Below are 23,282 nucleotides of genomic sequence, written 5' to 3'. Positions count from 1 at the left end.
GTGAAAGAGGGCGGAAAAAGTTTTTTTCCTTTTTATGTTGGCTAAACGGGGAACGAAATTATATTATTTGTCTCTGACCGGGTCCCTTTCTCACAATCCCTGATGTCCTTTCACCTAATATTATTATTTATAATGTTATAGGTCAAAGTAGGGTCAATACAAAAATTTATATTTATATGATAGATTATATTTTAAATCATATAAATTACGTTATTAAATTACATTATCTTTTAATAACACCATTCGCTAAAAAGAATTAAATAAATCATTTTTAAACGCGAGATAATTCATATAATTTTTTTTAATATTTTTTAAACTAAAATAATATCTTAAAAACAAATCAAATGTTTTTATTAATTTCACACCATAAATAACTAACCATATTAGAATTTTGTTAAAAATCTATAAAATTAAATAAATTACATTTATAATAAAATCAAAACAAGGGTATAAAAGTAATTTCATGTCACAAGATAAATTATAGCCACATGTCTACGAGCGATCAATGGCTTCCTCATCATAAAAGGAATCGCGATGACTCGACCTGAACAACTTTTTACAAGTCCTCGTAAAGTTATTAGACCGTGCATAAGACTGACCGATCGCCTAAAGCCTAATGACACGGGTAAGGAAGTTAATGACTTTCTTTTGTTTGAGTATTTTTTGAAGTAAAATACTAACAGTTTACGAAGTTATAGAAAAATTAGAACGACCTACAAAAGGCCTCCTCGTGAATAGCTCGGTAGGTAGAGAATACCTAAGTGCACAGATTAAATTTTAGCCACAAGTTTGAGTGAACAAATGCCTACTAATCACAACGAAACGAGTAGACCTAAACAATTATTTACAGATGGTCGCGTAGTCTTTGCACCGAGCATAAGATTGATGATCGCTAAAAACCTAATGGCACGGTTAAAAAAGTTGACGTCATTTTTTTTTTTTTTTTTGTTGGAATAAGTTCAAATATTCAAACTTGAAATCTATTAGTCAAATTAAACTATTGAACAAATTTAGATAAAGGATGGAAATAATAATAGAATTTTTAGGAAATTTCGACCAAATTTCGAATATTGTACCAAACTATATAACTGTAATAAATTAGATAATAATAATAATAATAATAATAATAATAAATTTCCTTAAACATTCGATTAATTTCTCAAACACGCACAATCCATAAACGGTTAGGAAGGAAGCTACAGTGGAAGTTCGTCGCTTAATTTCTTTCCTATAAGAAGGAAGTAAATCCATGGGTTTCTTCAATCCAATTCATTTTCTGTTTGTTCATCCTTTGATTTCTTCATCAAAATCAATTTGTTGTTGCGTCCATGGCGTTGAGGTGCAGGAAAAGTGATGAGGTAGTTGAAGTTCTTAATCGTGAAGAACGCCTGGTTATGGCTAAAACTCACAAACGGAGGTGGAAGATGGCCTTTGCCGCCATTTATTTCACTAGAGCTCTCATCTCTCTGACGAGGAAGGTCACTGACCGTAAATCCGGCGCTCTTTTGCCGTCACTTTCGTTTGTTACTCTTGATGTGCAGGTTAATGATGATAGTACGGATTCTGGCGAGCAGCCGTGCATGGCAGGCTTTTTCGGCGTAGATCAGAAAGTTCTAAGTGAGATGGTGAGGGAGAAGGACTGTGAGTGTTTGAATCGATTTGGAGGCGTTGATGGACTGGCCAATCTTCTTAAAACTGATCCACATGACGGAATTTGTGCAACTCAGGATGATCTAACTTACAGAACAAACGCTTTTGGAACAAATACTTACTCGAAGCGCCACGGCAAAAGCTTCTTTAGTTACGTGATCGAAGCGTTTAACGATACAACAATAATCATTCTATTGATCTGTGCAGTGCTTTCTTTGGGATTTGGTATCAAACAACACGGTTGGGATGATGGATGGTACGACGGTGGCAGCATTGTCATCGCCATATTTCTGGTGGTCGTCGTTTCCGCCGCGAGCAACTTCAAGCAATCGCGACAGTTCGAGAAGCTTTCAAACGAGAGAGATGATATAAAAATCGAGGTCACCAGAGCCGGTCGACGCAAATCAGTATCGATATTCGAACTCCTTGTCGGAGACATCGTGTATTTGAAGATCGGAGATCAGATTCCCGCGGACGGAGTGTTCCTCGATGGACATTCGCTGAAGATCGACGAATCGAGCATGACTGGAGAGAGCGAACACGCTGAAGTAAATCACGGAATTAATCCATTTCTGCTATCAGGAACCAAAGTGAACGATGGATTTGGTGTGATGATGGTGACTTCTGTGGGAATGAACACAGCCTGGGGAGAAATGATGAGTTCAATTAGAAGGGAAATTAATGAGGAAACTCCATTGCAAGGTCGTCTGAACAAGATGACCGCCATTATCGGGAAGCTAGGACTGACGGTCGCCGTGGTGGTGCTTCTTGTTCTGCTGGTTCGCTATTTCACTGGTAGCACCGGCGAGTTCAATGGAAGCAAGACGAGGTTCGATGATGTTATGAATGCAGTTCTTGGCATGGTTGCGGCGGCTGTTACAATCGTTGTGGTGGCGATTCCGGAAGGTTTGCCTCTAGCTGTTACTTTAACTTTAGCTTACTCCATGAAAAAGATGATGGCGGATAATGCAATGGTTCGGAAACTCTCTGCTTGTGAGACCCTGGGCTCAGCAACCACAATTTGTACTGATAAAACTGGTACCCTTACTTTGAATCAGATGAAAGTTACAGAGTTTTGGATTGGGGAAGATGAAATTATGAACATAGATTATTCCAATTCAAGGATTAGCAGTAAGGTTGTTGAATTACTGCACCAAGCAGTTGGATTGAACACAACTGGTAGTATTCAAACACCAGCTTCTTCATTGCCTCTAGAAACCTTCGGGAGTCCGACCGAGAAAGCGATACTTTCATGGGCGGCATTCGACCTGGATTTGAACTTGGATGAACTGAAGAAACAACATGAGATAATCCTGGTAGAGACTTTCAGTTCAGAGAAGAAGAGAAGTGGAGTTTCGACACGACGACACGGGACGAGGCTTGTTAATACACACTGGAAAGGAGCAGCAGAGATAATATTGGCTATGTGTTCATATTACTATGAGAAACAAGGAACAGCTAGAGCCATTGATGGTGAAATGAGAAGACAATTGACTGAAATAATCACAGCCATGGCAGAAAAAAGTCTCCGATGCATAGCCTTTGCTCACAAGTCGAATGAAGACGACGATATCCGAGACGTTCCTGCAAAACTCGACGAATCGGAATTGACATTACTCGGAATAGTTGGTTTGAAGGATCCTTGCAGGGCAGGAGTTAGAGAAGCTGTGGAATCATGTAGAGCTGCTGGAGTGAGTATCAAAATGGTGACGGGTGATAATCTGCACACAGCAACAGCCATAGCAATTGAATGTGGAATACTAAATCCCGATGACGACGCTACAAACAGCGAAGTAGTTGTGGAGGGCGTAAAATTTAGAAACTACACACCTGAGGAGAGGCTAGAAAAGATTGGGAACATCCGAGTGATGGCTAGATCTTCCCCATTTGACAAGCTTCTAATGGTACAGTGCTTGAAGAATCAAGGCCATGTGGTGGCAGTCACCGGGGATGGAACAAATGATGCCCCAGCTCTTCACGAGGCTGACATTGGCCTTTCCATGGGAATTCAAGGAACTGAAGTGGCAAAGGAGAGCTCCGACATCGTCATCTTAGACGATAACTTTACATCGGTCGTCACCGTCTTGAAATGGGGAAGATGTGTTTACAACAACATTCAAAAATTCATTCAATTTCAGCTCACTGTGAACATTGCAGCATTAGTCATCAACTTCATCGCCGCTGTCTCGTCCGGTAAAGTCCCACTAACAGCGGTACAGCTACTATGGGTGAATCTCATCATGGACACCATGGGAGCTTTAGCCTTAGCTACTGAGCTACCCACCAACGATCTCATGACGAAAACGCCGGTCGGTCGATCCGATCCATTAGTAACGAAGATCATGTGGAGGAATCTCATAACTCAGGCTGTGTATCAAGTGACAGTCTTGCTGGTTTTGGAATTTAAAGGAAGTTCCATCTTCAATGTCAATGAGAAGGTTAAGAGCACACTGATCTTCAACACTTTTGTTCTATGCCAAATCTTCAATGAGTTCAATGCAAGGAAGCTGGAGAAGAAGAACATATTTGAAGGGCTACACAAAAGCAAGCTGTTTTTGGCAATAATTGTGATAACCTTAGCTTTTCAAGTGGTAATGGTTGAGGTTTTGGGAAGGTTTGCTAATACTGAGAGGTTGAATTGGGGCCAGTGGGGGGCATGTCTTGGCATAGCAGCTTTGTCTTGGCCAATTGGATGGCTATCCAAGTTGATACCAGTTTCAGCCCTGCAGTTTCCAAGGGGAAGAAACTCAGCACAATAAATCTTCCATCAACTCAATCAGGTCCAGTAAAAATTATGTTAATTTGTTTTCTCCAGTAGAATGAACCCTAACTTAGCAATATCTTTAATCAATATAGCAAAAATGTCATTTGGTTTATGAGTTTATAATTGATAAAAGTTAATATAGCTCGTGTTTATATAGCTTGTAGAGTTAACAACCCTAACTAAAACATAGGCTCGACTTCTTAACTTTGAGTTGCACAAGCCTAACTTAGAAGTCATCCATACAAGACGATACCATTTGGTGGGAGAAGGGAAGGAAGTGACTTACATGGTCGAGAGTATACGCCTTGATTGATTGAATTGTGCTGTAAAAATGAGCTAAACTTTAACAACCCACGAATAAGCTCAAGAATAGCTCGATTGAAAAAAATATATGTAATTTCCGACTCAGAGATTCTTCAATCGTATATATTGTGTGGATAAAATAAAAAAACCCCTTATCTTGTAACAATTTGTTTTCTCCCGTAGAATTAACCATAACTTAGCAATATCTTTAATTAATATGGCATCATCCTAAAAGTTCAAATAAGCCCGGCTTTAGGGATCTCGAGTTTATATAGCTCGTAGAGTCAACAACCCTAACTAAAACATAGGCTTGACTTCTTAACTTTGAGTTGCACTAGACTAGCTTAGAAGTCATCCGTCTAGCTACTTCAAAGCAAATGAACATAAGACCATAGTTTAAGGACTTTTCTGGTCGAGAATATATGTCTTGACTAGTTGAATTATGCCATAAAAATGATCTAAACTTTATAGATCCACGAATTAGCTCGAGAAAAGCTCGATTGAAAAAGTAATATATGTAATTTCAACTTGGAGATTTGAATCTTGGCCTATTCTACCAAAACTCAAAAACATTATTGGGAAACAAACAAAGTTTTGATTAATCGAATCTCTATAAAAGAAATCTGATAAGCAAGAGAGGCAAAAGGGTGGATCGAAGAACTGGGTGTGATGAATCTGTGCTCATTTTGATCATATTGAATGAAAATAAAATTAAAGAAAAATAAAAAAGAAAATAAAAGAAATGGGGCCGATGGCTGACCTTTGATGGAGACGAGACACAGTCCTCTGGTTATTCCAATTTTTCTTTTTTGCTTCAGTGATAGAGAAAGGAACAAAAAATAATGCCTAGAAACCTCTGTCTTTTTTTTAGTTGTCAATCGATTAAACAAATGTACAAACTGTGTCCACACGTGTGATGAGGGCTATTCCTATTTTTCAATGCCTAGAAACCTACCCTTTTTCTGTTGTCAATTGATTAAACAAATGTACAAATTGTGTCCACACGTGTGATGAGATTGATGGTCGAGATATTCTTAAATTAGCGTCTAAATTGTTTATTAATAGTTTACGACTTAAATCAATATAATAATAAATTACGATGTATATAAGTTACAAACAATTTTCATAATAATGTAGGATATAGTTGGTAGGGTATTATTATAACTCTATTTTTTTGGGGTGGGACTGGTTGGCCCTGAAACGCCTTGGTAGCACTTTTTTAGTGCTTATTTATGCAGACTTCTGAAACTGGCTGAGGAGTTGGTGAAACTGGGAAATCAAGGAATCGAGGTAAGTCCCCATTTAAATTTTCCCGTTTCCATTACAAATTTTGTCGTGGAAACTGTTTTTGATCGGTGGAAATGGAAGCATTATCCTTCAAAATCTCTCCTCATAGTCCCTTAGGTTGACTTCTACAGCTAAACAGTCTGTGCTAATCTTATCAACTGCTAGGTTTTTGCGTACTCAGATCTTGAAAATGGTTGAGAGAATTTAGTAATTGGAAGGAAAACAAAAATCCCTTCTAGTGGGGTTATCCCTTTAGTACGTACTAAATATTTCATATGTTCCAATTTGAACTGAAAGACTGTGATGTAAGCAATGATGAATAAGAAGTCCAAAATATATATATATATATCTGCGTTTTAAAAACCTTGAGGGGGAAGCTCAGAAGGGAAAGCCCAAAGAGGACAATATCTACTAGTGGTGGACTTGGGCCGTCACAAATGGTATAAGAGTCAAACACTGGGCAATGTGCCAGTGGGTAGGCTGAGCCCCTAAGGGGGTGGACATGAGACGATGTGCCAGCAAGGATGCTGGGCCCCGAAGGGGGTAGATTCGGTGGGGTCCACATCAATTGGATGTGCCAACAAGAAGGCTGAACCCTGAAAGGGGTGCACATCAGGCAATGTTCTAGTAAGGATGTTGGGCCCCGAAGGGGGTGGATTGTAAGATCCCATATCGATTGGTGAGGAGAACGAAACACCTTTTATAAGTGTGTGAGAACCTTTCCCTAGTAGACACGTTTTAAAAACCTTGAGGGGAAGCCCGAAAGGGAAAGCCCAACAACAATTAATAGTGGTGGACCTTGGGCGTTACAATATAATATTATATTTTTAATTTGAAGTGACAGACTGTGATGTAAGCAATGATGAATGTCATTTTGTTGATTCCCCACGTGATATTCCCTCTACATCTTGGTCCTAGATTATATATATATGTATGAGGTTTGGTTCATCAGACTACTAAAAGAACTCACTAACTTTCTGCTCACAAGATTTAGAGCGAAAATAATGGCAGGGGGGCAAGGAGTTCAGATTCCCAAAGTGCGACTTGGAAGTCAGGGACTTGAGGTAAAACTCATTGAATGTTCATTCTCAAGTTTAATGAGAAAAGTTCATGAACAAAAGCTTTATTTTCTCATATTTTTATGAACTTCAGGTCTCAAAATTGGGATTTGGATGTATGGGCTTGACTGGAATCTACAATTCTTCTCTATCTGATGAAGAAGGCATCTCAATACTAAAGGGAGCTTTCAATAAGGGAATCACTTTTTTCGATACTGCCGATGCATATGGACCCCATTCTAATGAAATCCTGATTGGAAAGGTACTCAGCTCTGCTTTTGAATGAAGGTTTCACTGCCAATAATAAGCACATCATAAACAGGTCTTTCTCTTCACTATTAACCCCTTTCCAGGCCTTGAAACAGTTACCAAGAGAAAAAGTTCAGATAGCCACAAAGTTTGGAATTACATGGGTTGGACATTCTATGACAGTGAAGGGAACCCCAGAGTATGTGCGGTCATGTTGTGAGGCTAGCTTGAAACGCCTTGACATAGACTACATTGATCTCTATTATCAACATCGTACTGATACGTCTACACCTATAGAAGAAACTGTAAATAGCCCTTACTCATTTCCCCACTTTGTTGTTCATTATACTAATTTTTTGTTCCTTTTTTCATTAGTGATAGCACTAACAAGTACTTGTAGATTGGTTTTGAGATATATGTTCTTGGTTTGTAGATGGGTGAGCTGAAAAAACTGGTGCAAGAGGGAAAGATCAAGTATATAGGTTTATCTGAAGCCAATCCACAGACAATAAGGAGAGCACATGCAGTTCATCCTATTACGGCCCTACAAATGGAGTGGTCAATCTGGACACGTGACATCGAGGACGAGATTGTTCCTCTCTGCAGGTATATGATAGACCCCTGATGTATTGAAATATAAAGGACAACCGAACTACAAGATAAACCTGTTTTGAGGTACTTGAACCCTCCCTTTCTTGAGATCACTCAACCCTTAAACCAATTGAATATCAATGCTTATGCTGGCCTAAGCCCAAGCTCACCGTTAGAAGATATTGTCATCTTTTGGCTTTCTCTTTTAGGTTTCTCCTCAAGGTTTTTAAAACGTGTCTGTTAGGGAGAGGTTTCCATATCCTTATACAGAATGTTTCATTCTCCTCCCAAACCGATGTGGGATCTCACAATCCACCCCCTTGGGGCCAACATCCTCGCTGGCACACCACTCGGTGTTTGGCTCTGGTACCATTTGTAACAACCCAAGCCCACCGCTAGTAGATGACCTAGCGTCCTCGCTGGCACACCACTCAGTGTCTGGCTCTGATACCATTTGTAACAGCCCAAGCCCACCGCTAGCATATATTGTTCTCTATGGGCTTACCCTTTTGGGCTTCCCCTCAAGGTTTTAAAACACATCTGCCAGAGAGAGGTTTCCACAATCTTATAAAGAATGCTTCGTTCCCCTCTTCAACCGATGTGGGATCTCACACACTTGTTCCCCTCTCCAATCAATGTGGGATCTCACAATCCACCGGCCATTCGGGGCCAGCGTCCTCGCTGGCACTCGTTTATCTCCAATCGATGTGGGATCTTAGAGCTTAATTTTCCTCTTTCCCACTTCCTCTATTTATAACCAAAAACCATAACAACCACTCTAACTAATTAATAATATACCCTTATAATATTCCTAATTTCCTTCTAATGCCATACCTATCAGTATGATTTGATATTTTAAACCCAGATTCTCCCAACAACTGTGATTTATTAAGTTCAAAGCTAGGAACTCTACAATTTGGCTTTATTGTATTTGGTAGTAAGAAATAATTGTTCCATCAATGTTCAAACCTTGGACTCTAAATCTATACCTCTTGAGTGGTCCTATCCATGTTTTGCATCTGTATCTTGATCACTGGTGGTTGTCACCCATTGGTAACTGAATCTCTTCAAGGAGTAGAGAACCATAATTTCTTTACGTTTGATAACCTTTTGACTTTTGGTTTTTTGTTTTTGAAAATTAACTGTTCTATCTATGAGTTTCTTTGTTTTTCAAAATCCAAAGAAGATTAAATAGAATAGTTTGTAAAAACTTGTTTTAGTTTTTGGAGTTTGGCTAAGAATTCAAACGTTTTCGAAATAAGATAAAAACATACGGTAAAGAAATGATGAGAAAACAAGTATAAATTTCAAAAACAAAGAACAAAAAACGAAAAAAATCAAATAGTTATGAAATGAGACCTAAATGATTAGCTTTTGCCTTGTTACATAGCTTGTTTTTCTCATTTTTATGCCTATGCTGCTGTCATATTTTTTCTTTGCTAAACAAGAGGACATTGCCCTGTGATTGTTTTGTAGAGATCTAGGGATAGGTATTGTTCCTTACAGCCCCCTCGGTCGAGGCTTCTTTGCTGGTAAAGCCGTTGTGGAAAGTTTGCCTGCTGAGAGCCTATTGGTATCTAATTTGCACTATTTCTATCTCAGTTAGGGTTTAATAATGCTTTGATTAGGACACTTTTTTTTTTTTTTTGAGACGATGGTAAGATCAGTCTGAAGTAAATTTCAAAACTCTGTGTCTTATCTCTTCTTTTCTTAGAGCTTGCATCCTCGATTCATCGAAGAAAACTTGGAGAAGAACAAGTGCTTTTACACACGAATAGAGAGGCTTGCTGAAAAGCACCATTGCTCTCCTGCTCAACTTTCTCTTGCATGGGTTCTCCAGCAAGGAGATGACGTTGTTCCAATTCCAGGTGATCCTCAAACCATCTTTCGGCTCACTTAGTCTTGTTCTTGTCTAAATATTAGTAGACCCGTGGTGCATCAGCAAACTGGGCCTACGGTTCTAATGATTCTGTAGATACAAAAAGAGCTTCACTGATTGCTCGACTTTCTATTTCTTTTTTCAGAAAATCGATATTAAAACGACAACTTTAGACTTTGTGAATTAAAGACTCATATGATTCTCCTTCCTCGACTTCGGTTCTCTCTCCTGGTTTTCAATAACACAGAAACTTGCTTGGTCAGGTTTTCCTTTTATGTGAATTCGTAGAGTAGGCAGAGACTCAACTATACGATTGGAGTTTAAACACGTAAACCATGGGTCCCCCGAATATCCATCATCAACCAACCCCCTTTCCTGGCTAAGAAGTAGAGAAGGACCTAAGAACATAACCAAAGGCACACAAGTTTCGTGACTAAATTTATAATTTTATGGAAGTTACAGCACAAGAACAAAGATGGAAAATCTTTCATAAATTTATTACTTTCGAGCTATCTTCTACCTGCTGCATACAAATTCCCGTACAGATACTTTCTTTTCTTTTCAGGACTTGTTCTTGTCTTTTTTTGTTACTAGGCACAACCAAGATAAAGAATTTGGAGCAGAACATCGGTTCCTTGACAGTGAAGCTCGACAAAGATGACCTGAACGAGATTTCCGAGGCAGTACCTGAAAGCAAGGTAGCTGGAAATAGAAATTATGATAGCTTGATGCATGCAACATGGAAATATGCTAACACACCTCCAAAAATGAATGACATCTGAGCCTGAGACATTCAAAGGTTTGCATACACCTTAATGATGGTTCTACAAGATTTGGACAATAGGAGTTCAACTTATTTTACCGTCATTTTCAATAAATGTATGAAGAGTTCTATAAATGATGTTGTTTATCAGGGATAGATGTACTGTGAACATTGATAATGTGAACATTGATAACATGTTATCGAGTAATGTTTTGAGATAGCTCCCAAGATCTTTGGTTCATGCTCGTAGGTAGAAAACTTGAAAGGGCTTCACTTAAGGGGTTACCGAGTAATCGGTTCACCCAAGAGGTTACCGAGTAATGTTTTGAGATAGCTCCCAAGATCAGTTCACACTCGTAGGTAGAAAACTTGAAAGGGTTTCACTTAAGGGGTTACCGAGTAATTGGTTCACCCAAGAGGTTACCGAGTAATGTTTTGAGATAGCTCCCAAGATTTTCAGTTTACACTTGTAGGTAGAAAACTTGAACGGACTTCACTTAAGGGGTTACCGAGTAATCGGTTCACCCATGAGGTTGCCGAGTAATGTTTTGAGATAGCTCCCAAGATCAGTCCACACTCGTAGGTAGAAAACTTGAAAGGGTTTCACTTAAGGGGTTACCGAGTCATTGGTTCACCCAAGAGGTTACCGAGTAATGTTTTGAGATAGCTCCCAAGATTTTCAGTTTGCACTTGTAGGTAGAAAACTTGAAAGGGCTTCACTTAAGGGGTTATCGAGTAATCCATTCACCCATGAGGTTGCCGAGTAATGTTTTGAGATAGCTCCCAAGATCTTCGGTTCACGCTCGTAGGTATAAAACTTGAAAGGGCTTCTCTTAAGGGGTTACTAAGTTATTGGTTCACCCAAGAGGAACCGAGTAATGTTTTGAGATAGCTCCCAAGATCTTCCATTCACACTCGTAAGTAGAAAACTTGAAAGGGGTTCGCTTAAGGGGTTATCGTGTAATCGGTTCACCCAAGAGGTTACCGAGTAATTGGTACACTCTTAGGCTAACACCAAAATTTGAAATCAAGTAAAAATTACGTCATTTTGTTTTCTCTAGTAGAATTAACCATAACTTAGCAATATCTTTAATCAATATAGCAAAAATGTCATTTGGTTTATGAGTTTATAATTGGTAAAAGTTAATATAGCTCGGATTTAGGCAACTCGAGTTTATATAGCTCGTAGAGTTAACAACCCTAACTAAAACATAGGCCGGCTTCTTAACTTCGAGTTGCACAAGCCTAGCTTAGAAGTCATCCGTCTAGCTACTTCAAAGCAAATGAATATAAGACTCTACTTTAGGGACTTATCTAGTCGATAATATATGTCTTGACCAGTTGATCTAAACTTTAAAGACCCATAAATTAGCTCGAGAATAGTTCGATTGAAAAAGTAATATATGTAATTTCGACTCAGAGATTTGAATCTTCGCCTAATCTGCCAAAACTCAAAACATTATTGGGAAACAAACTAAGTTTTTATAATCGAATCTCTATAAAAGAAATCTGATAAGCAAGAGAGGCAAAAGGGTGGATCAAAGAACTGGGTGTGATGAATCTGTGCTCATTTTGATCATATTGAATGAAAATAAAATTAAAGAAAAATAAAAAAGAAAATAAAAGAAATGGGGCCGATGGCTGACCTTTGATGGAGACGAGACACAGTCCTCTGGTTATTCCGATTTTTCTTTTTTGCTTCAGCGATAGAGAAAGGACCAAAAATTAATGCCTAGAAACCTGTCTTTTTTTAGTTGTCAGTCGATTAAACAAATGTACAAATTATGTCCACACGTGTGATGAGATTGATGGTCGAGATATTCTTAAATTAGTGTCTAAGTTGTTTATTAATAAATTACGAGTTTAATTAATATAATGATAAGTTACAATATATCTATAAGTTACAAATGTATCAAAAAAAAAAAATTCTTAATTTTTGGGACAGGTTGGCAGCACTTTTTAGTGCTTATTTATGCAGACTTCTGAAACTGGCTGATGGGTTGAGTATCCAAATATCGAAGTGAAACGGGGAAATCAAGGAATCAAGGTAAGTCCCCATTTTAATTTTCCCGTTTGCATTACAAATTTTGTCGTAGAATCTGTTCTTGATCGGTGGAAATGGAAGCATTATAGTCCCTTAGGTTGACTTCTACAGCTAAACAGTCTGTGCTAATCTTATCAACTGCTAGGTTTTTGCGTACTCAGATCTTGAAAATGGTTGAGAGAATTTAGTAATTGGAAGGAAAACAAAAATCCCTTCTAGTGGGGTTATCCCTTTAGTACGTACTAAATATTTTATATGTTCCAATTTGAAGTGAAAGACTGTGATGTAAGCAATGATGAATAAGAAGTCCAATATATATATATATATATATATATCAGATCCCATGTTGGTTGGGAGGAAAACGAAACACCATTTATAAGGGTGTGTGAACCTTTTCCTAGCAGACGCGTTTTAAAAACCTTGAGGGGGAAGCTCGGAAGGGAAAGCCCAAAGAGGACAATATCTACTAGTGGTGGACTTGGGCCGTCACAAATGGTATAAGAGCCAAACACTGGGCAATGTGCCAGTGGGTAGGCTGAGCCCCTAAGGGGGTGGACATGAGACGATGTGCCAGCAAGGATGCTGGGCCCCGAAGGGGGTAGATTTGGTGGGGTCCACATCAATTGGATGTGCCAAGGCTGAACCCTGAAAGGGGTGCACATCAGGCAATGTTCTAGTAAGGATGTTGGGCCCCGAAGGGGGTGGATTGTAAGATCCCATATCGATTGTTGAGGAGAACGAAACACCTTTTATAAGGGTGTGAGAACCTTTCCCTAGTAGACACGTTTTAAAAACCTTGAGGGGAAGCCCGAAAGGGAAAGCCCAACAACAACTAATAGTGGTGGACCTTGGGCGTTACAATATAATATTATATTTTTAATTTGAAGTGACAGACTGTGATGTAAGCAATGATGAATGTCATTTTGTTGATTCCCCACGTGATATTCCCTCTACATCTTGGTCCTAGATTATATATATATGTATGAGGTTTGGTTCATCAGACTACTAAAAGAACTCACTAACTTTCTGCTCACAAGATTTAGAGCGAAAATAATGGCAGGGGGGCAAGGAGTTCAGATTCCCAAAGTGCGACTTGGAAGTCAGGGACTTGAGGTAAAACTCATTGAATGTTCATTCTCAAGTTTAATGAGAAAAGTTCATGAACAAAAGCTTTATTTTCTCATATTTTTATGAACTTCAGGTCTCAAAATTGGGATTTGGATGTATGGGCTTGACTGGAATCTACAATTCTTCTCTATCTGATGAAGAAGGCATCTCAATACTAAAGGGAGCTTTCAATAAGGGAATCACTTTTTTCGATACTGCCGATGCATATGGACCCCATTCTAATGAAATCCTGATTGGAAAGGTACTCAGCTCTGCCTTTGAATGAAGGTTTCACAGCCAATATAAGCACATAATAAACAGGTCCTTCTCTCCACTATTTCCCCCTTTCCAGGCCTTGAAACAGTTACCAAGAGAAAAAGTTCAGATAGCCACAAAGTTTGGGATTACAAGGGTTGGACATTCTATGACAGTGCAGGGAACCCCAGAGTATGTGCGGGCATGTTGTGAGGCTAGCTTGAAACGCCTTGATATAGACTACATTGATCTCTATTATCAACATCGTACTGATACGTCTACACCTATTGAAGAAACTGTAAATAGCCCTTGCTCATTTCCCCACTTTGTTGTTATGTAGATTGGTTTTGAGATATATGTTCTTGATTTGTAGATGGGTGAGCTGAAAAAACTGGTGCAAGAGGGAAAGATTAAGTATGTAGGTTTATCTGAAGCCAATCCACAGACAATAAGGAGAGCGCATGCAGTTCATCCTATTACAGCTCTACAGATGGAGTGGTCGATCTGGACACGTGACATCGAGGACGAGATTATTCCTCTCTGCAGGTATATGATAGACCCTTAAGGTATTGAAATATAATGGATAACCGAACTGCAAGATAAACCAAGTGTTTTGAGGTACTTGAACCCTCCCTTGAACCAACTAAATCAATGCTTATGTAATAGCCCAAGCTCACTACTAGCAAATATGGTCTTTTTTGGACTTTTCCTTTCGAGCTTTCCTTCCGGATTTTTAAAATGCGTCTGCTAAGGAGAGGTTTCCACACCCTTATAAAGAGTGTTTTGCTCCCCTCTCCCACCAATGTGGGATCTCACAATCCACCTCCCCTTCTGAGCGTCCTTGCTGGCACTTGTTCCCTTCTCCAATCGATGTGGGACTCTCCAATTCACCCTTCTTTGGGCCGAGCATCCTTGTTGGCACCCCGCCTCGTGTCCACCCCCTTCGGGGCTCAATCTCCTCGCTGACACTTTGCCTGGTGTATGGCTCTGATACCATTTGTAATCGCTCAAGCCCACCGCTAGTAGATATTGCCCTCTTTGAGCATTCCCTTTCGGTCTTCCCCTCAAGGTTTTTAAAACGTGTCTAAAACGTGTCTACTAGTGTGAGATTTCCATACTTTTATAAAGAGTATTTTGTTCCCCTCCAACAATGACTTTTGGTTTTTAGTTTTTGAAAATTATGCTTACAAATACTATTTCTACGTTCTATCTATGAGTTTGTTTGTTTTGCTATCTACTTTTTACCTATGTTTTCAAAATCTAAGCTAAGTTTTGAAGATTAAAAACGAATAGTTTGTAAAAACTTAGTTTTAATTTTTGGAGTATTGACAAAGAATTTTGATGAGAAACAAGTATAAATTTCAAAAATAAAGAACAAAAAACGAAAAAAATCAAATAGTTACATAGCTTGTTTTTCTCCTTTTTTATGCCTATGCTGCTGTCATATTTTTCTTTGCTAAATAAGAGGACGTTGCCATGTGATTGTTTTGTAGAGATCTAGGGATAGGTATTGTTCCTTACAGCCCTCTCGGTCGAGGCTTCTTTGCCGGTAAAGCCGTTGTGGAAAGTTTGCCTGCTGAGAGCCAATTGGTATCTATTTTGCACTATTTCTCTCGGTTAGAGTTTAATAATGCTTTGATTAGTTCACTTTTTTATCCGTCTGAAGTAAATTTTTTATTAGTTAACTTTTTTATCAGTCTGAAGTAAATTTCAAAACTCGTGTCTTATCTCTTCTTTTCTTAGAGCTTGCATCCTCGATTCATCGAAGAAAACTTGGAGAAGAACAAGTGCTTTTACACACGAATAGAGAGGCTTGCTGAAAAGCACCATTGCTCTCCTGCTCAACTTTCTCTTGCATGGGTTCTCCAGCAAGGAGATGACGTTGTTCCAATTCCAGGTGATCCTCAAACTGATAACCATCTTTCGGCTAACTTAGTCTTGTTCTTGTCTAAATATTAGTTGATTTGGTTAGGAGTGGTAGACCAGTGGTGGGTCAGCAGGCCAGGCTTGCAGTTCTAATGGTGGCCTACGGTTCTAATGATTCCGTAGATACAGAAAGAGCTTTACTGATTGCTCGACTTTCTATTTCTTTTTTCAGAAAACCGATATTAAAACGTCAACTTTAGGCTTTGTGAATTAAAGAGGACTCAATTGATTCTCCTTCCTCAACTTTGGTTCTCTCTCCTGGATTTCAATAACATAGAAACTTGCTTTGTCAGGTCTTCCTTTTATGTGAATTCATATAGTAGGCAGAGACCCAACTATATGATCAGAGTTTAAACATGTAAACCGTGGCTAAGAAATAGAGAAGGACCTAAGAACTAAATAAACAAAACCACAAAAGTTTCATTAATAGATTTATAATTTTACCAAAGTTATAGCGATGAGAATAAAGATGGAAAATCTTTCATAAACCTATTACTTTCCCGTACAGATACTTTCTTTTCATTTCAGGACTTGTTCTTGTCTTTTTTGTTACTAGGCACAACCAAGATAAAGAATTTGGAGCACAACATCGGTTCCTTGACGGTGAAGCTCGACAAAGACGACCTGAACAAGATTTCTGAGGCAGTACCCGAAAGCGAGGTAGCTGGAAATAGAAGTTATGATAGCATGATGCATGCAACATGGAAATATGCTAACTCACCTCCAAAAGTGAATGACATCTGAACCTGAGACACTCAAAGGTTTGCATACCCCTTAATGATGGTTCTACAAGATTTGGACAATAGGAGTTCAACAACTTATTTTACCATCGTTTTCAATAAATGTATGAACGAGTTCTATAAATGATGTTGTTTATCAGGGATAGATGTACTGTGAACATTGATAACAGGTTACCGAGTAATGTTTTGAGATAGCTCCCAAGATCTACGGTTCATGCTCGTAGGTAGAAAACTTGAAAGGGCTTCACTTAAGGGGTTACCGAATAATCGGTTCACCCATGAGGTTGCCGAGTAATGTTTTGAGATAGCTCCCAAGACCTTCGGTTCATGCTTGTAGGTAGAAAGCTTGAAAGAGCTTCACTTAAGGGGTTACTGAGTAATCGGTTCACCCAAGAGGTTACCGAGTAATGTTTTGAGATAGCTCCCAAGATTAGTTCACACTCGTAGGTAGAAAACTTGAAAGGGTTTCACTTAAGGGGTTACCGAGTAATTGGTTCACCCAAGAGGTTACCAAGTAATGTTTTGAGATAGCTCCCAAGATTTTCAGTTTACACTTGTAGGTAGAAAACTTGAACGGACTTCACTTAAGGGGTTACCGAGTAATCGGTTCACCCATGAGGTTGCCGAGTAATGTTTTGAGATAGCTCCCAAGAACTTCCGTTCACGCTCGTAGGTATAAAACTTAAAAGGCTTCACTTTAAGCGGTTACCGATTAATCGGTTCACCCAAGAGGATACCAAGTAATGTTTTGAGATAGCTCCCAAGATCTTCGATTCACACTTGTAGGTAGAAAACTTGAAAGGGGTTCACTTAAGGGGTTACCGTGTCATCGGTTCACCCAAGAGGTTACCGAGTAATTGGTACATTTGTAGGCTGACACAAAAATTTGATTTATTATGTCATTTTGTTTTCCAGTAGAATTAACCATAACTTAGCAATATCTTTAATCAATATAGCTAAAATGTCATTTGGTTTATGAGTTTATAATTGGTAAAAATTAATATAGATTGTGTTTATATAGCTCGTAGAGTTAACAACCCTAGCTAAAACATAGGCCGACTTCTTAACTTCGAGTTGCACAAGCCTGGCTTAGAAGTCATCCTTCTAACTACTTCAAAGCAAATTAATGCAAGACGGTACTTTTTTGGTGGGGGAAGGGAAGAAAGTGACTTACATGGTTGAGAGTATATGCCTTGATTGATTGAATTGTGCCTTAAAAATGAGCTAAACTTTAAAGACCCATGAATGAGCTCGATTGAAAAAAATATATGTAATTTCTGATTGAGAGATTCGAATCTTCAACCCTATATATTGTATGGATAAAATAAAAACCCCCCTTCTCTTGTAACAATTTGTTTTCTCCATAGAATTAACCATAACTTAACAATATCTTTAATTAATATAGCATGATCCTAGAAGGTCAAATAAGTCTGGATTTAGGGATCTCAAGTTAGAATTAACAACCCTAACTAAAACATAGGCTCGACTTCTTAACTTCGAGTTGCACAAGCCTAGCTTAGAAGTCATCCGTCTAGCTACTTCAAAGCAAATGAATATAAGACTATACTTTAGGGACTTATCTAGTCGAGAATATATGTCTTGACCCGTTGATCTAAACTTTAAAGACCCACGAATTAGCTCGAGAATAGCTCGATTGAAAAGGTTTTGATCAATCGAATCTCTATAAAAGAAATCTGATAAGCAAGAGAGGCAAAAGGGTGGATCGAAGAACTGGATGTGATGAATCTGTGCTCATTTTGATCATACTGAATGAAAATAAAATTAAAGAAAAATAAAAAGAAAATAAAAGAAATGGGGCCAATGGCTGACCTTTGATGGTGACGAGACATAGTCCTCTGGTTATTCTGATTTTTCTATTTTGCTTCAGTGATAGAGAAAGGAACAAAAAATAATGCCTAGAAACCTCTGTTTTTTTTTTGTTGTCAATCGATTAAACAAATGTACAAACTGTGTCCACACATGTGATGAGGGCTATTCCTATTTTTCAATGCCTAGAAACCTAGTCTTTGTCTGTTGTCGATTGATTAAACAAATGTACAAATTTTGTCCACACGTGTGACGAGATTGATAGTCGAGATATTCTTAAATTAGTGTCTAAATTGTTTATTAATAGTTTATGACTTTAATTAATATAATGATAAGTTACAATGTACCATTAATATAAGTTACAAACGTACAGGCAGCACTTTTTAGTGCTTATTTATGCAGACTTCTTAAACTGGCTGACGGGTTGAGTATCCAAATACCGAAGTGAAACTGGGAAATCAAGGAATCGAGGTAAGTTCCCATTTCAATTTTCCTGTTTCCATTACAAATTTTGTCGTAGAAACTGTTCTTGATCGGTGTAAATGGAAGCATTATAGTCCCTTAGGTTGACTTCTACAGCTAAACAGTCTGCTAATCTTATCAACTGCTAGGCTTTTGCTTACTCAGAGCTTGAAAATGGTTGAGAGGATTTAGTAATTGGAAGGAAAACAAAAACCCCTTCTAGTGGGGTTAACTGTTTAGTACGTACTAAATATTTTATATGTTCCAATTTGAAGTGAAAGACTGTGAAAGACTGTGATGTAAGCCATGAACAAGAAGTCCAATATACTATATTTTCAATTTGAAGTGATAAGACTGTGTTGTAAGCAATGATGAATGTCATTTTGTTGATTCCCCACGTGATAATCCCTCTACATCTTGGTCCTATATATGTATATTTGAGGATTGGTTCATCAGACTACTAAAAGAATTCACTAACTTTCTGCTCACAAGATTTAGAGTGAAAAGAATGGCAGAGGGGCAAGGAGTTCAGATTCCCAGAGTGCAACTTGGAAGTCAGGGACTTCAGGTAAAACTCATATGGCTTTAGCTGAATGTTCATTCTCAAGTTTAATGGGAAAAGTTGATGAACAAAACCTTTCTCAAGCTTTATTTTCTCATATTTTTATGAACATCAGGTCTCAAAATTGGGATTTGGATGTACGGACTTGACTGGAATCTACAATTCTTCTTTATCTGATGAAGATGGCATCTCAATACTAAAGGAAGCTTTCAATAAGGGAATCACTTTTTTCTATACAGCCGATGCATATGGACCCAATTCTAACGAAATCCTGATTGGAAAGGTACTCAGCTCTGCTTTTGAATGATGGTTCCACAGCCAATATAAGCACATAATAAACAGGTCTTTCTCTTCTCTATTTCCCACTTTCCAGGCCTTGAAACAGTTACCAAGAGAAGAAGTTCAGATAGCCACAAAGTTTGGGGTAACAAGGGTTGGACTTTCTATGACAGTGCAGGGAACCCCAGAGTATGTGCGGGCATGTTGTGAGGCTAGCTTGAAACGCCTTGATATAGACTACATTGATCTCTATTATCAACATCGTACTGATACGTCTACACCTATTGAAGAAACTGTAAATAGCCCTTGCTCACTTTCCCACTTTGTTGTTATGTAGATTGGTTTTGAGATATATGTTCTTGATTTGTAGATGGGTGAGCTGAAAAAACTGGTGCAAGAGGGAAAGATTAAGTATGTAGGTTTATCTGAAGCCAATCCACAGACAATAAGGAGAGCACATGCAGTTCATCCTATTACAGCTCTACAGATGGAGTGGTCGATCTGGACACGTGACATCGAGGATGAGATTGTTCCTCTCTGCAGGTATATGATAGACCCTTATTGTATTGTCCTCTTTGGACTTTTCCTTTCGGGTTTTATTTCAAGGTTTTTAAAATGTGTATGCTAGAGAGAAATTTCCACACCCTTATAAAAAAATGTTTCGTTCTCTTCCCCAATCGACGTGAGATCTCACTATCCCCCCCTCTTCAAGACTCAGCATCCTCGCTGACACTCTGTAGCAGCCCAAACCCATCGCTAGTAGATATTATCATCTTTGGCCTTTCCCTTCCGGGCTTCCCCTCAAAGTTTTAAAACGTGTTGGTTAGAGAGAGGTTTCCACGCTTTTATAAGGAATGCTTCATTCCCTTCTTCAACCGATGTGAGATCTCACAATCTACCCCTTTAGGGGTCCAGCGTCCTCACTGGCACACTACCCGGTGTCTGGCTCTGATACCATTTGTTACAGTCAAAGCCCACCACTAGCATATGGCACAATGTCCTCGCTGGCACACCATCCGGTGTTTGGCTCTGATACCATTTGTAACAGCCCAGCTCAAGCCCACCCTTGGAGGCTTAGTGTCCTTGCTGGTACTCGTTCCTCTCTCTAATCGATGTGGGATCTCAACTTTAACTTTCTCCTTTCCCACTTCCTCTATTTATAACCAAAAACCATAGCAACCACTCAAACTAATTAATAATATACCCTTATAATATTCCTAATTTCTTTCTAATGCCATTCCTATCAGCATGATTTGATATTTTAATCCCTCATTCTCCCAACAACTGTGATTTATTAATTTCAAAGCTAGGAACTACAATTTGACTTTATTGTATTTGGTAGTAAGAAATAATTGTTCCATTAATGTTCAAACCTTGGACTCTAAACCTACACCTTTTGAGTGTCCTAATCCCTAATGTTTAAGGCTTTTTGATGTTTTATATTGGGAGGGAATATTAAGTGGTACATTCATAACTTTGTTGTTTTCAAATGGGACCTAAATGATTAGCTTTTGCCTTGTTACATAGCTTGTTTTTCTCGTTTTTATGCCTATGCTGCTGTCGTATTTTTTCTTTGCTAAATAAGAGGACATTGCCCTGTGATTGTTTTGTAGAGATCTAGGAATAGGTATTGTTCCATACAGCCCTCTTGGTCGAGGCTTCTTTGCCGGTAAAGCCATTGTGGAAAGTTTGCCTGCTGAGAGCCTATTGGTATCCATTTTGCACTATTTCTCCTTCCGTTAGAGTTTAATAATGCTTTGATTAGGACACTTTTTGATCAGTCTGTAGTAAATTTCAAAACTCATGTCTAATCTCTTCTTTTCTTAGAGTTTTGCATCCTCGATTCATCGAAGAAAACTTGAAGAAGAACAAGTGCTTTTACACACGAATAGAGAGGCTTGCTGAAAAGCACCATTGCTCTCCTGCTCAACTTTCTCTTGCATGGGTTCTCCTGTTCCAATTCCAAGTGATCCTCAAACCGATAACCATCTTTCGACTAACTTAGTCTCGTTCCTGTCTAAATATTAGTTGATTTGGTTAGTGGGTCAGCAGGCCGAGCCTGTAGTTCTAATGATTCCGTAGATACAGAAAGAACTTCACTGGTTGCTTGGCTTTCTTTTTCTTTTTTCTGAAAACTGATATTAAAACGTCAACTTAAGGCTTGGAGGACTCATATGATTCTCCTTCCTTGACTTTGGTTCTCTCTCCTGGTTTTCAATAACATAAAAGCTAGCTTAGTTAGGTCTTTTCTTTTATGCAAATTCGTAGAGTAGGCAGAGACCCAACTATACGATCGGAGTTTAAACACGTAAACCATGACTAAGAAATAGAGAAGGACCTATGAACTAAATAAACAAAACCGCAAAAGTTTCGTGGCTAAATTTATAATTTTACCTAAGTTATAGCGACAAGAACAAAGATGGAAAATCTTTCACAAACCTATTACTTTCCTGTACAGATACTTTCTTTTCGTTTCAGGACTTGTTCTTGTCTTTGTTGTTACTAGGCACAACCAAGATAAAGAATTTGGAGCACAACATCGGTTCCTTGACAGTGAAGCTCGACAAAGACGAACTGAACGAGATTTCCGAGGCAGTACCCGAAAGTGAGGTAGCTGGAAATAGAAGTTACGATAGCATGATTTATGCAACATGGAGATATGCTAACTCACCTCCACTAGTGAATGACATCTGAACCTGAGACATTCAAAGGTTTGTATACACCTTAATACCAGTTCTACAAGATTTGGACAATAGGAGTCAATAAATGTATGAATGAGTTCTATAAATGATGCTGTTTATTAGGTATAGATGTACTGTGAGCATTGATAATGTATTTCAATCAATATGAAGAATTTACCTGTGTTCCTTCTCCATTTGTTACCTATGTTTCATCTTAGCTATTCATTAGAACCTAATTCTTGAAACATTTAACAGGTTACCGAGTCATGTTTTGAGATAGCTCCTAAGATCTTCGATTCACGCTCGTAGGTAAAAGACTTGAAATGACTTCACTTAAAGGGTCACTGAGTAATCGGTTCATCCAAGAGATTATCGAGTAATGTTTTGAGATAGCTCCCAAGATATTCGGTTTACACTTGTAGGTAGAAAGCTTGAAAGAGCTTCACTTAAGGGGTTACCGAGTAACCGGTTCACTCAAGAGGTTACTGAGTAATATTTTGAGATAGCTCCCAAGATCTTCGGCTCACACTCATAGGTAGAAAACTTGAAAGGAGTTCACTTAAGGGGTTACTGAGTAATCGGTTCACTTAAGGGGTTACCAAGTAATCGATTCACACTCAAGGTAGAAAACTTGAAAGGAGTTCACTTGGGGGGTTACTGAGTAATCGGTTCACTTAAGGGGTTACTGAGTAATCAGTAGAAAGCTTGAAAGGGCTTCACTTAAGGGGTTACCGAGTAGGTTCACCCAAGAGGTTATTGAGTAATGTTTTGAGATAGCTCCCAAGATATTAGGTTCACGCTTGTAGGTGGAAACCTTGAAAGGGCTTCACTTAAGGGGTTACAGAGTAATCGGTT

At 38.6% G+C, this 23,282-nt stretch overlaps 4 protein-coding genes across 13 annotated transcripts; all 4 read left to right on the top strand.

The window, feature by feature from the left end:
• Window positions 1–1,224: 1,224 nt before the first annotated feature.
• LOC111465421 (putative calcium-transporting ATPase 13, plasma membrane-type) lies at window positions 1,225–19,619 on the top strand. 4 transcript variants are annotated; one of them, XR_002714201.1, is made up of 3 exons: window positions 1,225–4,430; window positions 18,846–18,914; window positions 19,583–19,619. XR_002714201.1 is itself a non-coding variant. In XM_023109785.1 (2 exons), the coding sequence occupies exon 1, from the start codon at window positions 1,329–1,331 to the stop codon at window positions 4,407–4,409; it is 3,081 nt and encodes a 1,026-aa protein (XP_022965553.1). In that variant the 5' UTR covers window positions 1,225–1,328; the 3' UTR covers window positions 4,410–4,430; window positions 12,508–12,588. The 4 variants fall into 4 exon arrangements, 2 of the variants coding, with proteins under 2 accessions (XP_022965553.1, XP_022965554.1); XR_002714200.1 differs by lacking the exon at window positions 19,583–19,619 and adding an exon at window positions 19,404–19,473; XM_023109785.1 differs by lacking the exons at window positions 18,846–18,914; window positions 19,583–19,619 and adding an exon at window positions 12,508–12,588.
• On the top strand, window positions 5,640–14,066 carry LOC111465593 (probable aldo-keto reductase 1). Of its 7 annotated transcripts, XM_023110054.1 has the most exons (12): window positions 5,643–6,007; window positions 6,993–7,068; window positions 7,157–7,324; window positions 7,416–7,616; window positions 7,745–7,917; window positions 9,379–9,475; window positions 9,617–9,770; window positions 10,376–10,479; window positions 12,490–12,591; window positions 13,626–13,701; window positions 13,790–13,957; window positions 14,048–14,066. In XM_023110054.1, exons 2-9 carry the CDS (start codon window positions 7,009–7,011, stop codon window positions 12,505–12,507), a joined length of 975 nt encoding a protein of 324 aa, XP_022965822.1. In that variant the 5' UTR covers window positions 5,643–6,007; window positions 6,993–7,008; the 3' UTR covers window positions 12,508–12,591; window positions 13,626–13,701; window positions 13,790–13,957; window positions 14,048–14,066. The 7 variants fall into 7 exon arrangements, with proteins under 7 accessions (XP_022965823.1, XP_022965820.1, XP_022965821.1 ...); XM_023110056.1 differs by lacking the exon at window positions 10,376–10,479; XM_023110052.1 differs by lacking the exons at window positions 13,626–13,701; window positions 13,790–13,957; window positions 14,048–14,066 and having other exon boundaries at window positions 5,642–6,007; window positions 10,376–10,580.
• On the top strand, window positions 13,626–16,752 carry LOC111465592 (probable aldo-keto reductase 1). The gene is made up of 7 exons (XM_023110051.1): window positions 13,626–13,701; window positions 13,790–13,957; window positions 14,048–14,248; window positions 14,324–14,496; window positions 15,444–15,540; window positions 15,694–15,847; window positions 16,433–16,752. The coding sequence occupies exons 1-7, from the start codon at window positions 13,642–13,644 to the stop codon at window positions 16,618–16,620; spliced, it is 1,041 nt and encodes a 346-aa protein (XP_022965819.1). The 5' UTR covers window positions 13,626–13,641; the 3' UTR covers window positions 16,621–16,752.
• LOC111465641 (probable aldo-keto reductase 1) lies at window positions 18,817–22,621 on the top strand. Its single transcript, XM_023110125.1, has 8 exons — window positions 18,817–18,914; window positions 19,398–19,473; window positions 19,583–19,750; window positions 19,841–20,041; window positions 20,117–20,289; window positions 21,360–21,456; window positions 21,574–21,712; window positions 22,253–22,621. Exons 2-7 carry the CDS (start codon window positions 19,414–19,416, stop codon window positions 21,649–21,651), a joined length of 777 nt encoding a protein of 258 aa, XP_022965893.1. The 5' UTR covers window positions 18,817–18,914; window positions 19,398–19,413; the 3' UTR covers window positions 21,652–21,712; window positions 22,253–22,621.
• The last annotated feature ends 661 nt before the right edge of the window (window positions 22,622–23,282 follow it).

This window comes from Cucurbita maxima, unplaced genomic scaffold (assembly GCF_002738345.1).
Source record: "Cucurbita maxima cultivar Rimu unplaced genomic scaffold, Cmax_1.0 Cma_Scf00029, whole genome shotgun sequence".
In the NCBI taxonomy this organism is placed as follows: Eukaryota; Viridiplantae; Streptophyta; class Magnoliopsida; order Cucurbitales; family Cucurbitaceae; genus Cucurbita; species Cucurbita maxima.
This window is presented reverse-complemented; position numbering and strand designations above follow the sequence as displayed.